Source organism: Lithobates pipiens, unplaced genomic scaffold (assembly GCF_037356315.1).
Source record: "Lithobates pipiens isolate NorthernLeopardFrog02 unplaced genomic scaffold, aLitPip1_a1.2 Scaffold_11, whole genome shotgun sequence".
Taxonomy (NCBI): Eukaryota; Metazoa; Chordata; class Amphibia; order Anura; family Ranidae; genus Lithobates; species Lithobates pipiens.
This window is the reverse complement of record NW_027507696.1, coordinates 21,322,480-21,340,708: the sequence shown is the minus strand read 5'-3', so window position 1 is coordinate 21,340,708 and position 18,229 is coordinate 21,322,480. Positions and strand designations below refer to the sequence as shown.

The following is an 18,229-nucleotide window of genomic DNA, read 5'->3' as shown; positions in this document are numbered from 1 at the left end:
TCTTGTTTTCCTAGGGGCGCAGTTCAACACAGCAGAAGGTACTATCGCCCTTCCAGAAGAGAAGGTTGGAGTCATACGAGACAGGATTCATGCAGCCCTTGCAGCATCCCATCTCTCGGCTCTCCAATGTCTGAGGGTGATTGGCACAATGTCAGCCACCATTCCCATGGTAAAGTGGGCCCAGTGGCACACTCGTCCCTTTCAGAAGGGGTTTCTACAACAGTGGGACTTATCCAGCCAGACACAGCGCATATTCCTCACTCCAGCCATGAGGACGTCTCTTCTTTGGTGGCTACAGGGGAAGAACCTGCGCAACCACCATTCAATCATTCCCATCTCATGGGTCACGGTAACTTCAGATGCCAGCAACCGAGGATGGGGCGCTCACTGCCTTTCGGAGGTCGCTCAGGGCAGGTGGACGTTTCCATCACAGAGAGTCGTCTCCAATGTTCTGGAGCTAAGAGCGGCCTTCCAGGCGCTTCGGTCATTCCATCATCTGACAGCGAATGCCTCGGTCATGCTAAGGTTGGACAACACAACCGCGGTGGCTTACGTAAAGAAGCAAGGGGGAACTCGCAGCTGGTCCCTGTTACAGGAGACGGAGCCAATAATGAATTGGGCTCAGAAGAATTTGTCCAACCTTTCTGCAGTCTACATCCCAGGGGTGCAGAATGTTCAGGCGGACTTCCTATCGCGTGTCGAGTTGGACAACGAGTGGTCTCTACACCGGGAAGTATTCGATTGGCTCCTGACCTTAGGATTGTCCCTGGAAGTCGACTTGTTCGCTTCCCCGTGCAATCGGAAGCTTCCGAAATATTACTCAAGGTTCAGGGATCCCCAGGCATATGGGATAGATGCCCTCACAGAACATTGGAAGTTTCAGACAGCTTACGCCTTCCCTCCAGTTCCGGTGATCCTGCAATTCCTTCGGAGACTCAGGTCAGAGAAGGCGGAGATTCTCGCAGTAATTCCTTTCTGGCCCAACAGACCTTGGTTCCCTCTACTGCTGCTCCTCAGTTATCAAGAGCCAGTTCCCCTGCCTCTCAGGTCGGATTTGCTATCTCAAGGCACAAGGTTACATCCATGCCCATCATGTCTGAACCTCAAGGTATGGTTTTTGAGAGGGAAAGGCTAGAAGCTCTTGGTTGTCCGGAAGAGGTCATCCCAACCCTTCTCAATTCCAGACACGGGAGTACTAATAGGGTATATGAGCGTATATGGTCCAAGTTTTCGGCCCATATGTCCTCCAGAGAAAATTCTTGCAGTTCTCCAACAATACAAGACATACTAAGCTTTCTTCAAACAGGCCTTGATTTACCTCTAGCTATCAGTTCATTGAGAGTCCAAGTATCGGCTATTTCAGCCTTTACGGGTATTTCCTGGGCAAACCATGCACTGGTACAACAATTCTTCAAGGGAGCTACTAGGCTCAGACCCCAAAGAAAACCAAGGTTTCCTAAATGGGACCTCCCTTTAGTGCTGGATTTTCTCTCAAACCTTGGAAAGGATTCTACGGAGCCTCTGTCCATAAGGGATCTCACTCTCAAGACCATCTTCTTGGTAGCTATAACCTCAGCCAAGAGAGTTTCTGAGATTAGGAATCTAGGTTCGGAAGAACCCTTTCTGACTTTCTTTCCAGATAGGGCAGTATTGATTCCCATGTTGGGATCGCATCCCAAAGTAACCTCGGTCTTCCATGAGGATCAGGAAATTGTGCTTCCCACTTTCAAAAACTCAGAGAGTCAGGATGTTCATCCTCTGGACGTAGGACACGCGCTGAAACAATATTTGGAAGTCACAGCTCCCTTTAGACAAACGAAATTTCTTTTTGTTCTCCCTCATGGCAAGAATAAAGGATTGCAAGCTTCGGCTAGATCTATCTCTACCTGGATCATTCAGATCATTCAGAGGGCGTACAGAGCAAAGGGCTTGGCTCCTCCTGAGGCATTAACAGCTCATTCAACACGGAGTATTTCAACATCGTGGGCAGCTTCTCGCCATGTGGCGCCTGAAGTTATTTGCAGAGCGGCCTCTTGGTCTTCTATTAATACCTTTGTTTCTCATTACTGTGTAGAGCCAGCGGCTCTGTCTTCTGTTAATTTTGGTTTGCAAGTTTTGTCGGTTGACAATGCTAAATAAACTTTTGTTCTTTGCTCGACATTTTGCCCACCCGGGTGTGTTTGGCGAGTTATTTCCCACACGTATGCTGCCATGGAGCCTTTCAGGAAAACGGAAAATTTATATCAAATACTTACCGTAATTTTCCTTTCCTGATAGGCTCCATGGCAGCAGGAGTTCCCTCCCAAATGTCTGGAGTCGGCTAGTTACGGAACACTGATAGTGGCCAGGAGCAAAGATTTATGGGAGTTGGGTCCTATTGGGTAATCGTGGAGGCGGGGCTACCCACACGTATGCTGCCATGGAGCCTATCAGGAAAGGAAAATTACGGTAAGTATTTGATATAAATTTTCCGTTATCTTTCTGTTCTTTTCTTGGCAGCCTGCCCAGAGAGGAGGAAAGACGAACTTACACTGACTTCTATTACAGAAGTCATTTCCAAGTCCCACTGTTTTAAATCGGCCTTTTTATCAGCTCAATCGGCCGATGCCGATTAATTAAAAAACGGCAAATATCGGCCGATATATCGGCCGACCTCTACATACAACGCTTTAGATTTTTATCATTTTTTTCCCACAAATAGAGCTTTCTTTTTAGGGTATTTAATCACAGCTGGGGGGGGGGGGGGGGTTATATTTTGCTAAACAAACAAAAAAGATGGAAAATTTTGAAAAAAAAAATCATGTTTAATAGTTTGTTATAAAGTTTTGCAAACAGGTAATTTTTCTGCTTCATTGATATGCGCTGATGAGGCAGCACTGGTGGGCACTGATAGGCTGGACAGTTAAGGCGGCACTGATAAAGTGGCACTGATGGGGGAAGATAAGTCGGTACTGATGGGCACAGATAAGGTGGCACTGATGGCCACTGATAAGATGGCACTGATGAGCTCTGATGGGTGGCACTGATAGATGGCACTGGTAGGTGACACTGATGGGCACAGATAGGTGGCACTGATGTGCAGCACTGTTCTTCAGCCACTGAATGTGGGCACGGACAGGTGGCACTGTGGGCACTGATGGGTGGTGCTGGTACGTGGCACTGTTGCTTACTGCTAGGTGGCACTTGTAGGGGGCACAGGTGGGCACTGAGGAGCTGGCGGCAGCTCCTGGGATCGGGACTGATGTCCCTCTCACTGCTGCCAGTGATCGGCTTTTTTTTTTCTCCTCGCCCTGAAATAGCCAAATTGGCTGAAAGCTGATCACGTGGTAAGGGGTCGGGATCTCACAGACTCGCTGATCGCAGAGCGCGCGCGCCCTTCAGGGGGTACACAGGCCACTTGACGTCATCCCGGCAATTCAGGTCTGCACTGTAGCTGTCATTCGGGTATAGGGCGGATCCCATGTGGTTAAAAGAAAGTACAACAAACAAAGATAGGTTTCCCTTGCAGGGGTTTCAGCATTCCTTTTCATTAACAAAACTACATTCAGCCTAGTTGGCTCTCACTTTCAGCACTGCTGCTCTGGCCTTACACGCCAGGTCCTTGTCTGTCTCCTACAGACTGTTTCTGCAACCACCTTGGTGCACACAGCTAGCAGCCTCTTGCTGCACTGGCTCCCCCCATAGAGCCCTCCTGACTCCTGATACTCAGACTTCCTGTCTGCTGGGGGTGAAGCCCAGAACCATGGTCAGGTTACTATTAAAGCCCAGCACACACCTGACCAATCAGTATGCTGGCTGTTCTCAAAATCAGGACCCAGGACTAGGGATTTCTTCCCACCCGAATCTCTCAGAAATCCCTGAGCTCCAAGTCCCAAAGTGGACTTTACAAAACACTGAGGAAGCTGAAAGGCCAGTTTCCTCTTCATGCTACATGCTCCCTGGAGCCCCTCAACCCATCTGGTTGAGAATTCTGGGTCACATCCTCCTTCTAGACCCTGGCAGGCCAACGCACGTGTGTGTGTGTGTGTGTGTATGTATATATGTATATATATATATATATATATATATATATATAGTGTGTGTGTGTGTGTTATTGTATAGAAGTGACCCTACTACAGTGACAGGGTCACTTTAACCGCTTCCCGCCCGCCCTATAGCCGAATGACGGCCTTAGGGCGGGCGGCTTCCCTCGCCTGGCCGTCCCTGGACGGCCTGGTGTTTACTTCCGCAATGCGCGCCGCCGCGGGCGCGCATCGCGGAAGTTCTGTGTTTGCCGTGTCCCCCGGGGACAGGCAAACACAGATCGCTGTAAACGGCCAATCACAGCGGCCGTTTACAGCGTGATCGGCGTGTCCAATGGGAGATGATCTCATATGTAAACATATGAGATCATCTCTCAGCGCCGCTCTCCCTCCTCACACAGACAGCGTGTGAGAGGGGAGAGAAGAACGGCTGCAGCAGCCGTCAGTGTAAAAAAAAAAAAAAAAAAAAAAAAAAAAAGTAAAAAAAAAGTTAAAAAAAAAGTGCCATCCTCCCCCAGAGCCATCCTCCCCCAGTGCCACCCCCCCCAGTGCCATGCCCCCCCCCAGTGCCATGCCCCCCCCCAGTGCCATCCTGCCCCAGTGCCATCTGCCCCAGTGCCATCCGCCCCAGTGCCATCCGCCCCAGTGCCATCCACCCCAGTGCAATCCACCCCACCCCAGTGCCACCTGCCCGCAGTGCTATCTGTCCCCAGTGCCACCTGTTGTCAGTGCCATTTGTCCCCAGTGCCATCTGCCATCAGTGCCACGTATAAGTGGCATCTGTCATCAGTGCCACGTGTTATTAGTGCCACATAGTGCCATCTGTCATCAGTGCCACGTATTAGTGCCATCTGTCATCAGTGCCACGTATCAGTGCCATTTGTCATCAGTGCCACCTGTCAGTGTCACGTGCCATCTGTTGTCAGTGTCACGTGTCATCAATGCCACTTATCAGTGCCATCTGTCATCAGTGTCACGCGTCATTGGTGCCACGTATTAGTGCCATCTGTCACCGGTGGCACGTATTAGTGCCACGTATTAGTGCCACGTGTCATCAGTGCCACGTATTAGTGCCACGTGTCATCAGTGCCACATATTAGTGCCACGTGTCATCAGTGCCGCGTATTAGTGCCACGTGTCATCAGTGCCACGTATTAGTGCCACGTGTCATCAGTGCCACATATTAGTGTCATCTGTCATCAGTGCCACGTGTCATCAGTGCCACGTATAAGTGTCATCATTACCACGTATCAGTGCCATCTGTCATCAGTGTCACGTGTCATTGTCCTGGTATTTCAAAAGTGTAATAAGTAGTCAACAAGTTAGATGTGTAATTTATGCTTCTAGAACACGTGATGGCGCTCCCTGCATGTTGAGCCTCTCTATGTGGCCAGGCTGTGAAAAAGTCCCACACATGTGGTATTGTAATACTCAGGAGGAGTAGCAGAATTTTTTGGGGGCTGTCATTTGTGGTATACACATGCCACGTGAGAGAAATAACCTATTACAATGACAATTTTGTGGAGAAAAATAAAGAAAATGAAAAATCTTCATTTTGCAAAGAATTGTGGGAAAAAAATGACAACATCAAAAAGCTCACTATGCCTCTTACTAAATACCTTGGAATGTCTACTTTCCAAAAAGGGGTCATTTGGGGGGTATTTGTACTTTCCTGGCTTGTTCGGGTCACAAGAAGCGAGATAGGTCACCAGTACATCAGATGTGATCAATTTTGTGCGATTCGCACCACAGCTTGTAGACTCTCTAACTTTCACAAAGACCAAATAATGTCCACTAATTTTGGTTATTTTTACCAAAGATATGTAGCAGTATAAATTGTGGCCAAAATTTATGAAGAAAAATTAATAATTTGCATAATTCTGTCACAGAAACAAAGAAATATGCGTTTTTTTTCAAAATTTTCGGTCTTTTTTCATTTATAGCGCAAAAAATAAAAACCCCAGAGGTGATCAAATACCACCAAAAGAAAGCTCTATTTGTGGGAAAAAAAGGACACAAAATTCATTTGGGTACAGTGTTGCATGACTGAGTAATTGTCATTCAAAGTGTGAGAGCACCGAAAGCTGAAAATTGGTCTGGTCAGGAAGGGTGTTTAAGTGCCCAGTAAGCAAGTGGTTAAAGTCACCCAAACAGAATTTAGAGGATGACACATGACAAGCAGAGGAGCTCAGAATGAGGCTTGGTTCTGGAAGGAAGCCACAAAGTAACTCAGAGTGAGGCTTGGTTTAGAAAGAGCCAAGTAGAGGAACTGATATCAAGGTTTGGCTCTGAAAGAGAAAGAGGAATTGATTCCAGGGAAAAGATACATCATGCTGGAGGTGTAATGTTGTTGAAGTGTGCTGTCTGAAGGACACTGCTCTGATCTGCTGTAAGGTACTGTGGATCTGTATTATCATTTACCAGTTTTTTTTTTTTGATCAATGCCTAGTATAGGTTTGAAAAAGGAGCACCTCATGCTTGTCACATCAAATGCATCAAATATTCTGTCATCAAAATGAAGTGCATGGTTTTAGATGTTCTTTTCATGGAGAAAAACTATATTTGTTTATATTGTTGGTATTAATATTATTATTATTTTTTCAGAGAAGCTAGTATTATATTTATATATACACATATGCTAACCACAATAAAAAAAACAGGCCACTTTTTCCTTTAAGTTAAATACTTCCTTTGAAATTGACCTAACACCGGTGAAAGTATAATGTAACAAAAATGGAAATTGGAGCGCCATACCACTGATAAGTGGTTTAAATACAACTTTATATCAATAACAATCAGGGGGACAATCCAAAAAGTAACCAATGTGTTTCAGGGGTCAAAGAGTGCCCCCTTCATCAGGGCTAGGAAAAAAACATATTGACATCTCCACATCAGTCTGATATTAATACAATATCCCCTCCTCAGGGTCATATTTAAAACCAAATAGCCAATACTATTGGAAGTCTAAAATTCATGTCAGGTGACATTGAATAGACAATAGGGTAAAGGTGATGGACTGGTTAAACATATCTCCAGACCTAAACCCTATTGAGTATCTGAGGGGCATCCTCAAATGGAAGGTGGAGAAGCACAAGGTCTCTAACATTCACCAGCTCCATGATGTCATCACGGAGGAGTGGAAGAGGACTCCAGTGGCAACCTGTGACACTCTGGTGAACTCCATGCCCAAGAGGGTTAAGGCAGTGCTGGAAAATAATGGTGGCCACACAAAATATTGACACTTTGGGCCCAATTTGGACATTTTCACTAAGGGGTGTACTCACTTTTGTTGCCAGTGGTTTAGACATTAATGGCTATCTGTTGAGTTATTTTCAGGGGACAGAAAATGTACACTGTTATACAAGCTGTACACTCACTACTTTACATTGTAGCAAAGTGTCATTTCTTCAGTGTTTTCAGATGAAAAGATATAATAAAATATTTACAAAAATATGAGGGTGTACTCACTTTTGTGAGATGGTGTATATGAAAAATGGTTAAATGCCCTGTTACATCTAGGGCATCGGAAAAAGCAGTTTTGCTTACCCTCCATTCCCACAGATACCCCTGCATTGCAAAACTGATTCCTATGGCCTCTTTTCCCCTGATCTCCAGCAGTCCATGGTCCTTGACATCATTAAGGCCGATGTAGGGCCCATAGCCCTACATTAGGCATGAGGTCATTGAGCAACAGTCCACCGCTGGAGCATAGGAAAGCACCATCTCCCAAAAACCAGAGGATTAGGTTAATAAAACTGATTTTCCTGTCCCATAGACCTAAGCGAGCATTTATCCCATGCAGTGAAGAGACATCCCCACTTCGAGGGAGATTTTTTTTCTTTAGCCCAGAAATTTACTTTAAAGGTAACCTGCTGTTTTCTTATGTCACAGAGCCGATCTGGGCTCTGGAAAGATGCTGACTATATGGTCCGGATCCATCCAGAAGCCTGGACCAGCACCTTGTTTAGCCTCTTAGCGATCTGCCAAGAGCCTGAGCCAACCACCCCCCCCCCCCCTCCACAGTCCAGCACTCCAGTGAGCACTGGAGGGGAGAGCAGAAAGCCGGAGACTGAGAGTCACGCCTCTCTGTTCAGAGTGGGGGGACGGGGACTAATGTGATATGAAATCATCATTATTAGTATAACTGTGCCAGGGTGTTCTCACTTTGCTTTCCCAGTAGCTAAACTTCCTCTAGCAACAGCGAGAATTGACAGTTCACAATAGGTGGGGCATGTGCAAGATTTGGTTTGTTGTTGGCTGTGGGCATATGAGGCTGCCCAGAAAATGAACTGGTGGGTTTATAAAAGATGGTGCTAGCTTTAGGAACAGAGGGCTTTGGCAAGGATGGAAGCATTCTTACTGCACATCTAGAATCAATTGGGGAAATTATGATTATATAGGTAACATTTTATAATCAAATATGCTGAGTAAGTTATAGTGCAAAGATGTGGTGGGTCTTTAACACAGTTTTAACAATCATTAATACATTCTTAACCATTTGACTACCAAGAACATGTAGTAAACAATTTGTAAGGGAGCTTGCAGTTTTAAGAATGAATATTTCAACTCTTGTCTAAGCCCTGCAATAGTGTGTTCACTTTAAAGCGGAGTTCCACCCAAAAGTGGAACCTCCACTTATCTGCTTCCTCGGGTACCTGTTTTTTGACTGCGGTGTGGCGCCATCCCTCGGAAGTCTGGCCCCCTTCTTCCTTCCCTCACCGCTGGGGCAGTTAGAAAGCGCTTCACGCATGCGCAGTAGGGAACCGGCTGTGAAGCCGAAAGGCTTCACTGCCAGCTTCCCTTACTAGGAACGGCGGCGGCAGCACCCGGGAGGCAATCTGAAAATCGACTGTGGTGCCGACATTGCGTGCTCCTTGACCAGGTAAGTGTCCATATATTAAAAGTATTTGTAGCTGCTGACTTTAAATTTTGTATTTTTTCCCTGGATGGAACTCCTCTTTAAATTCTAAATTAAAAAAATAAAGGTCTACAGCATAGGTGTCAAACTCAATTTCATTTGGGGCTGCATCGGCATTATGGTTGTCCTCAAAGGGCCGTTTGTATCTGTGAGATTATATAAGTTCATGCAGGGCTTTTTTTTTTCTCAGAGAATAGGTGCAGGAACTCAACCACATCCCCCACCAAACCACATTGAATGATGGGTGTGACCTAATTGCAGTGGGAGGATCTTAAAGGGCAATAAATGCTGGAAATGCTTTATGTGTAGAGTTCAGGGGGTTCTCTACATACAGAATGCAGAGTTAAGGGGGTTCTCTACATACTGAGTACGGAGTTCAGGGGTGATCTACATACAGAGTACAGAGTTCAGCGGTGCTCTACGTACTGAGTGCAGAGTTCAGGGTGCAGGAATCGGCTCTCTTTCAAATATCACTTCCACCCCTCCCCCTGGGTGCCAGGGCCACGTGAAATGGCCTGGAGGGCCAGATTCCGCCTGCAGGCCTTGTGTTTGAAACATGGTCTAGGGTGTGCATTTTTTAAAGAAACTGAATATTGTCATTTGCTTCCCGTTATATTTTGTAAGGTTACTTCATACAGTACCTTGAGCTACATTGAAGGCCCATTCATAAAATACATGCCACTATATGGACCCTGTAGTGTCCTATAGAGTTCTCTGTGCTTAAACTATACTGTATGTAAACACAATAGATTAGATTAGAAGTTTTTATTGAGCTTACAAAAGCTAAAACATATGGTTCAGGTGCCAGATAACAAATAGCAAGTATTAACAACTATAACTATAGCATCAAGTATAAAAATATTGCTTGCTTACATAGTTGGCTTTCTTCCCTTATCTATTGTCTGGCTGTTTGTTGCTCTGCTAAAACTAAAATGGTTGGCAATCATTTTTGTGGGAATTTTCCATCATCTTTTAAAATTTAGAAACATTATAAGCTGTGGGGATAGCTTGCCAAAGACCTCTCAGCTCCAAATACAAGAAAAAAAAATCTTTTGTGTTTAGAGTTCTACTTTAACCAACCATCAGATTTGGAAAACCATGCCATCCTCTCTGTCATGGATGTAACACAAAGTGAGTGGAGTTAATTTACTAAAACTGGAGCGTGTAAAATCTGGTGCAGCTCTGCATAGAAATCAATCAGCTTCCAGATTTTTTTCTCAAAGCTTAAATGAACAAGCTGAAGATAGAAGATGATTGGCTACCATGCCCCGATGCACCAGATTTTGCACTCTCCAGTTTTAGTAAATCAACCTCTATGTGTCAGTCATTTTTTGCCAAGCAACATAGTCCTTCTATCCTTAACTGTTATATATATATATATATATATATATATATATATATAATATAAATAAATTTTGTGCATTACATTAATCCAAAGCTTCATCCACTGTAGCAGATCCTAAACTGCTTTAATACAGCCAATGAGTGGGATTTGTGCCTAATAAAATCTGCCTTTCAGCTTCAAGCTACCCAAGGGTGTCGGGGTATTGGCACTCTTTATGAGAGTATAAATACCCTTAGGGTAACCAGACGCATCTGCTGGAAACTGAAACATAAATTAGGGGTAGACTTGGGTTTGTGGGATGTGTACTATTGGTAAAGGTTATAAAGTCCAGCCGCACCCAAACTAAAAAAATGTAATGCCTCAACGCGTCAAATAAAATCTTTGTGTATTTCTCAATTTTCCCCCAACTTGGCAGGGCCATTTTGCACTGGTATAAAGTTCTCTTTATTGTGACATTGGAAGTTTCCAGCTATTTTCCTACCCTGCAATTCAGTGCTTCAGTAGACTTAGATAAACTGTCTATATATAATAAGCAGGTTACACTGCTAGGTTTAAATGACTTTTTTACTTAAAATGTATTTGCGTATTTATTTTTATTGCATGGTTCTGTGTTCTATTTATTTCAATCCAATTTATTTTTTAATTAATAGTTACCTTTGCTACAGTTTGGTTTACCCATACTACACAAAACTAAGGATGGCCAAATTTGAAATACTTAATGGCAGGGTTACATTTCTGTAAATGATTACACACATATTTTATTGACTCTACTAAACTATGTTGAATTTCTTGATCTTTTGCAGGTCTACTTTTCTTGAGTCCTGAAACAAAATGGTATGTAAAAGCTCCATTTACATGTCTGTGTGTTTATTTTTGGAAAGAATATTCCTCACTTTGCTTGGCTGGATCAAATAATGGGTTATCTTAGATTCTTAGTAAAATTGTTTTGTCTTTTGTACTTAGTGATGCAGTATTTAGTTGATGCAGTCCCAGTTCTGTCTAACATGCCACCTAATGGTTTTAAATGGTACATATGAAAATATGTAAGAATTTATAAACATACTGTACATTTTCTTTTGTACTCTACATTTCTCTTTCAAACATTCACTTTGTAAAACATTCCATTCAGTTTAAAATAGAAATGAAAGGCAAAATGTGTATAGCTATAAAAAAAACATTATACGGTCCCTTCCTTTTTTCCCTTTATTATAAGTGATCACATTCCCTCTGTTCTCAGCTGCATAAGAGCTGGGGGAGGAGAAGCAACAGTACACTGATCTTCCCTATGAAAGGCTGAGAGAATGGAACCCAACTTGGCAATGGCGAGGAGTGTTCTGAGTGGAACTTGTCCTGTTAAACCACTGTTTACAGTGGTTTAACAGGACAAGTTCCACTCACAACACTCCTCGCCATTGTCAAGTTGGGTTCCATTCTCTCAGCCTTTCATAGGGAAGATCAGTGTACTGTTGCTTCTCCTCCCCCAGCTTGGCCACTGTGCTGCATCTCAGTTTCAGGGTCTTGGCAATCTTCTTATAGCCTAGGCCATGCTTTCTCAACCTTTTTAAACCTAGAGGAACCCCAAAAATGACTTTCATGTCTCAAGGAACCCTTACTATAAGCCAAATAATCAGGGCTCAATAGGAACAATTCTCCTTATATTAGTGGTCAATAGGAAGAATGTCCCCCTTAAAGTGGTGTTTAGAAAGCCACCCTTAAAGACAGCTAAAAAGATATTTCTTGTCATGCTGCTGGCTTTGCTAAGTGGTGCTGAACCTTGAACTCTGTAGGCATCATCAAATAGGTGGTTCATCAGCCACAGCTCAAGGAACCCCTAGCAACCTCTGAAGGAACCCCAGGGTTCCACGGAACCCTGATTGAGAATGGCTGGCCTAGGCCATCTTTATGTAGAGCAACAATTATTTTTTCAGATCGGAGAGTTATTTGCCATGAGGTGCCATGTTGAACTTCCAGTGACCAAAGGGGATGAGAGAACTGACTGCAATGTGTTTTCCTGCCTAGTATAGTCAGTTTTTAATAGGAAAGCAAAGAGACTGACAAGAAACACTGGGATTTTACTCAAAGGGGGCAATACAAAGAGACCAGGATACTTTCTCATACAAGTACATGGTACAGCAGGCACACATCAAGAATATAAAATGTTGGGGTAACAAATGCTTTAAGCTTTGTTTATTGAACAAATCACAGCTCAACCTTTATTTCCAGCATGGTCGAGTTAAAGTAAAGACTACGCTGGAACAGCAGGAGGCGAAACGGAAAGAGAGAGAAAAGAAGCTAGAGCTGTATGTGAGTGCCACTCAGGCTGCATTGAACAAGGTGGGAACCTTTATTGTTTTGTAATTATTAGAGTTCATATACACTGATGCAAAAATGATATTAAACAGAGAACACTTACTGTTGTGGCCGAAAACAAAGTACTGTGGACTGTTGATAAGTTTTGCAGCAAAAGCAGGTTTTATTTTATCCCTTAATGGTCTATTCCCCTTTATCTTTTTATTACTGACTGGCGTTCTGCTTTTCATTTTTAAATTTCACAACTTGATTAAAAGGTATTTTTTTATTTATCTAGAGTTGTGCTTTAACTATGTTACAACAGTGATAGCATAAAGCTTGCAGAGTAGGGCAGCTTAAAGTGATAAAGTCTCCAGTTTTCTCTACCTAAAATACAAAAAGATGTTATACTCACCTGCTCTGTGCAAGGATATTGCACAGAGTGGCCCTGAACCTCCTCTTATGGAGTCCCCTGCCAGTGCTCTCCACTCCTCTTCTTCTCTGTGTACCCCCATAGCAAGGCGCTTGCTATGGGGGGGGGTACACATGTAGACATGTTCCCTGGCCAGACTGTGCGTGTCTACAGAAACACACAGCATAGCTCGGCCCTGGCCCCCACTCCCTTGTTACAGGATTTGATTGGCAGCAGCAGCCAGTGGCTTCTACTGCTGCCTCTGTGTTTGTTGGGGAGAGGGAGAGAAGACAATCACTGCTGCAGATGGGCACAGTGCTGGATCGATACTGGACTTAAGTAAGTATTTTTGGGAGGAAGGGGGGAGCAGCTAGTAGAAGTTTTTTTATTTTACATTTATGCAGGTAAGGCCTTTTGGCTTCCAGGTTTTTTTTGTCAAAGTTGAATTTAAGAAGCTGATTGGCTACCATGCCCAGCTACACCAGATTTTGCATTCTCCAGTTTTAGTAAATCAGCTCCATTGTGTTTTTTTCCAGCATGTGTGTTATACTTACCATCAGTACTGTATCTATTGTAACATAGCAATGTGCATACCTTAAAGTGATCGTAAAGGCAGACATTTTTTTACCTTAATGCTCTCTGTGAATTAAAGGAGAAGTATGGCCAAAGCTTTTTTGGCCATACTTCTCCTATGGATCACAGGAGTGCAATTCAGTTTGAGAGCTGACAGTTTGTTTTGTCGGCTGACATCACAGAGCCAGTCCAGGCTCTGAAAAGATGCCAACCATATGGTCAGGATCCATCCAAAAGCCTGGATTGGCAGCTGGCTCAACTTCTCAGCGATCCACTGTAAGGCTGAGCCAGCCCCTCCCGCCCCCTCCACAGCCCAGCATTCCAGTAAGAGCTGGAGGGGAGAGCAGAGAGCTGCTGACAGACAGTCGCAAAATGGAGAGGGAGAATTTAGCAATTGGCAGTGTTTGAGCGCAGACAGTGGGGCTCAGATTGATGCTGCATCCACCTAGGTGAGTTTTTTTTTTTTAAACCCCCGAACTTAAAGCTTACTTAGAAATATGATTGCATGATTATTATCGAAAATGCGATTATATTTTCAAGTATGGCAGACCCTTACCCTCACGTGGTTTGGGAGGTGTAATGCATTTAAGATGACTCTGCTTCCTCAAATCCTATATTTAATGCAAGCGATTCCTATTCTCTAAAATCCGTCAGATTTTTCGATAGCAAAGGTCTGATGAAGCCCACACATGGTCGAATTGTCCGATGGATTTGTTACGCCGGACCTTTGCTGTCAAAGTCTGGCCGCGTGTACACAGCATTTCTATGGAGCCTTAGCCCTTGTACACACGGTCGGAGATTCCGACGGAATGTTTCCTATCGGACCGTCTTGTCTGATATTCCGACTGTGTGTGGTCTGCATCGGACTGTTTCCGTCGGAATATCAGACGGACCAACTTTTCCAACTTGCCGGTAAAATTTTCCGACAAAATGCTCCGATCGGACATACTCCGATCATGTGTAGCCTACTCCAACGGACAAAGTGCCACGCATGCTCAGATCAAATTCGTAGACCAAAGCTATTGGCTACTAGCCTGAACGTAGTCCCGTCCTAACGAAATAACGTCATCACGTTATGTACAATCGTATTTTCCAACAACTTAGTCCGACCGTGTGTATGCAACATCACTTCCGGACCTCTTCCGGAATTAATCCGTCGGAATTACTTGGATGGATTTGGTTGTCGGAATCTCCGACCGTGTGTACAAGGGCTTACATTTGTCCAGAGTAGTGTCACGGTGCACCTCTTCACAGACTAAACTGTGGGTACAAGTGGAACAGCATGCTTCACCGATTGCTCTGTCTATACTTCCATGGGTCGCTCATAAATAGTACAATCAGGGATTGAAGAGGCATCCTACAGTTGGGGCCACTATTGCAGTTCTTACTCAATTATTTTCAACAAAAGGCCTCTCTCCTTTCCCATCCCGATTAACACCAGTGATCCAGAATCCAGACTTCATGCCTGGGCTTGATAATAAACAGCTTTGGGGGTTGATGGGAATAGGTAGAACCAGATGCATTTTGTTACCCAACAGGGTTGGATGTCAACGCAAAACATTTCCACTCTTTCCCAGCCTCGCTTGAGCCCGTGGTTTGCCTTTCAATTGTCAGACTTTTTAAGGTCTATAGCAGATGCGGAATTATATGTAAGGCCACTGACACCCTTTGAGTGTTTATGTGCGGAGAGGGAACACGCACCACACATGTTGTCACTTTTGTATAAACAGATTATTCAGCTTCCAGAAGGCCAGATTATATATGACGCTGGGAAGAGGACTTCCAGATCTTTTTTACAAGATCGAAAATTAACAGGATTATTCTATTGGCTCATAAATCCTCCATAGCAAGCCGCTTTCAAGAGCAAAATTTAATTACAGCATTCTGGAAAGATGTGGGGGAGATTGAAAAATTTACACTTGTTGACCTTGGTTTGGACCCTTTGGGCTACCTCTTTCATTTAAATGAACAACCCCTTCACCACTTTAGAAAGACGTTGTTAGTGCAAATGCTGAATGCTGCCCGGACTTGTATTCCAGACGTGGAGGTCCACGACTACACCTTCTCTGAAACACTGATTTTCTAGGATAGACAAAATTAGGACAATGGAATTTTTGACAGCGTCTCTCTATGGTAGAGAGGAGGAGTGTAGGGATACCTGGCAGCCATGGATAACCTTTTTGGGCACCCCTTAACATGTTGATTGCATTTCTGTGTAATTTGGGAGGGTGGATTCATAAGGATGAGCTGGGCCCTGATGGCGGAACTCTGGGAGGGGGGTGGGGCGAGGCGGGGAGGCAGCAAAGGTTCTGAGTTTGAGTTAGTTATATTTAATCTTTTTTTCCCTTCCTTTTTTTTCTTCTTTTTTTGTTTTCTTCTCCTTTTCTCAGTTTTTTTGTAGATTTTGTCTCCAGACCCCCAATGATGGGGTCAGGAGAAAGGTTTCTCATTTTAAAGTAGTTAAGTTAAGGTATAAGCATATAGGTTAACAATTGCAGTAATCGATGCATATCGATATATTTTGGAGGTTATTATTTGATTCAAAGTGAATTTGCATTAAGGTGGCATATTAATTTATATTCGCCATTAATCTCCTATCTTTAGTTTATATCTTTAGTTTATAAATTTAATAAGTGTCAATGTTGACCTATTAGCCCTTGTACACACAGTCAGAGATTCCAACGGAATGTGTCCGATCGGACCGTATTGTCGTATAATCCGACTGTGTGTGGTCTTCATCAGACTGTTTCCGTCGGAATATCCGACGGACCAAGTTTTCCAACTTTTCTATAAAATTTTCCGACAACATGCTCCGATCGGACGTACTCCGATCATGTGTAGCCTACTCCGACGGACAAAGTGCCACGCATGCTCAGATCAAATTCCTAGACTAAAGCTATTGGCTACTAGCCTGAACGTAGTCCCGTTGTAACGAAATAACGTCATCACGTTATGTACAATCGGATTTTCCGACAACTTTGTCCGACCGTGTGTATGCAACAGTTTCGGACAAAATCCGTCGGACAACATCCAACAGATTGGGTTGTCAGAATGTCCGACCGTGTGTACAAGCCTTAGATGTATATGCTTAGCGAAGTTGGTTTTGTAATAGGTTTATTTCTTGGTTTGCCTTCTTTTTCTACATGATTGTTTATATTTGGAAAAATCTTTGAATAAAGAGTTATACGTAAAAATAAATAAATAAATAAAATAAAAGATAAGATATATGGGGTTTGTTTTTTTTGGCCCATTTATACTTACCTAGGTCGATGCTGCATCTGTCCCCCGCCACCTGTGCACCGATGGCTCAGTTCTCACAGTACCCCGAACGGAGAGCTGCTGGCTGTCAATCAGTAGCTTTCCTCTCTGCTCCTCCACACTCACTGGAGCGCTGAGCTGTGGAGGAGCGGGGATCGGGTATCTCAAACTCTCAGCGGCTGGCTGAGATGGGCATCAGTCCACACACCTGGCAGATCCAGACTTCATTGTCTTGATAACATGGTGCCTGGACTGATTCCAGTAATGTCAGCAGACGTTGGACTTCAGAACGCTCTCTGTTGAAAAGGGGTCACAGGTGTGCAAAACAAATGTCACTCCTGCAAACCCGTAGGAGAAGCCCAGCCAAACAAGCTCAGGGTGGACTTCTTCTTTTAAGGTAAAAAAGCCTTCTGTGTTAAGTCCCCCCCCCCCCCAAAAAAAAATACTTACAATCCAACATGGTGCCGACGAGCAATGGCTCTCTCCTCACTGGACATGGAGGCAGCAGTTTAAGCCATTGGCTCCTGCTGCTGTCAATCACAGGCTGTGAGGAGAGAATGGGGGGCGAGGCAGAGGCGTTCAATTAGCTTGCTGTGGGGGTCACTTGGAAGGGGAGAGGAGCCAGGAGCACTAGCGGGGAACCTCAGAGGATCTGGGCTGATCTGTGTAAAAACCATTGCACAGAACATGTATGTATAACATGTTTGTTATTAAAAAAAGTTTTACCTGTACAATCACTTTAAAATTCACATGAGCACATTTTAAAACTAGGGCAGTTTTTAAAACAGCTGCATATTATTTTTTCTCTTGTTTTGGTCATAACCTGGGTCCACTCTTATGCACTGTTTCCTGCAGCGTGAAGCTGGGCAATTGGATAAAGAAGCACTGGAACTAACAGCTCAAATATTGGCATTAAACCCAGACTTTGCTTCCCTATGGAACTTGAGACGAGAAGTGTTTCTTGCACTTGGTGCTGAAAGGTAAATGCCAAAGGTTGTCTTTCTCATTGTATACTTTTATGCTCTTTAGAAAATTAAAATCTTTTCTGCTGCCCTTAGCTAGTAATCAGAATGCATCTGGAAAAAAGAAGCTGAAAACAAACATTTATTAAAATCAATGTGCTGCGATATGCTCTGCAATCAAATACTTCCTGTGAATTTGTGTAATAATAAATATCCAGTGCTCAATATTAATTGACCAAGTGTATAGTACAATATGATTCTATTCCAAACACGCATAAAGTGCTAATGTGCTAACGAAATATACAACAGATATAGTTACACAATTTGCAAACTTATTTTATGTTCTATCCCATATGTGCACTAAAGTGCTCAATAATAAAAGTCAATCAGTAAATATCCTCAAGGATTTTCAGTTGAAATGGATCCTTGTGATGGTGCTCCAAACTTATC

The 18,229-nt window shown here is 43.7% G+C and overlaps 1 protein-coding gene across 3 annotated transcripts in view; it reads left to right on the top strand.

Annotated features, from left to right (window-relative positions):
• Positions 1-18,229, top strand: part of RABGGTA (Rab geranylgeranyltransferase subunit alpha) — a 90,439-nt gene that overhangs the window by 10,495 nt on the left and 61,715 nt on the right. For 2 of the 3 annotated variants that reach the window (XM_077469738.1, XM_077469756.1), the window contains exons 2-4: positions 11,089-11,119; positions 12,509-12,619; positions 17,673-17,797. In XM_077469738.1, the coding sequence (XP_077325864.1) occupies positions 11,117-11,119; positions 12,509-12,619; positions 17,673-17,797 (239 nt within the window). In that variant the 5' untranslated portion in view covers positions 11,089-11,116. Of the gene's footprint in view, positions 1-6,294; positions 6,417-11,088; positions 11,120-12,508; positions 12,620-17,672; positions 17,798-18,229 lie in introns of those variants that run through there. The other variant, XM_077469746.1, reaches the window with a different exon arrangement.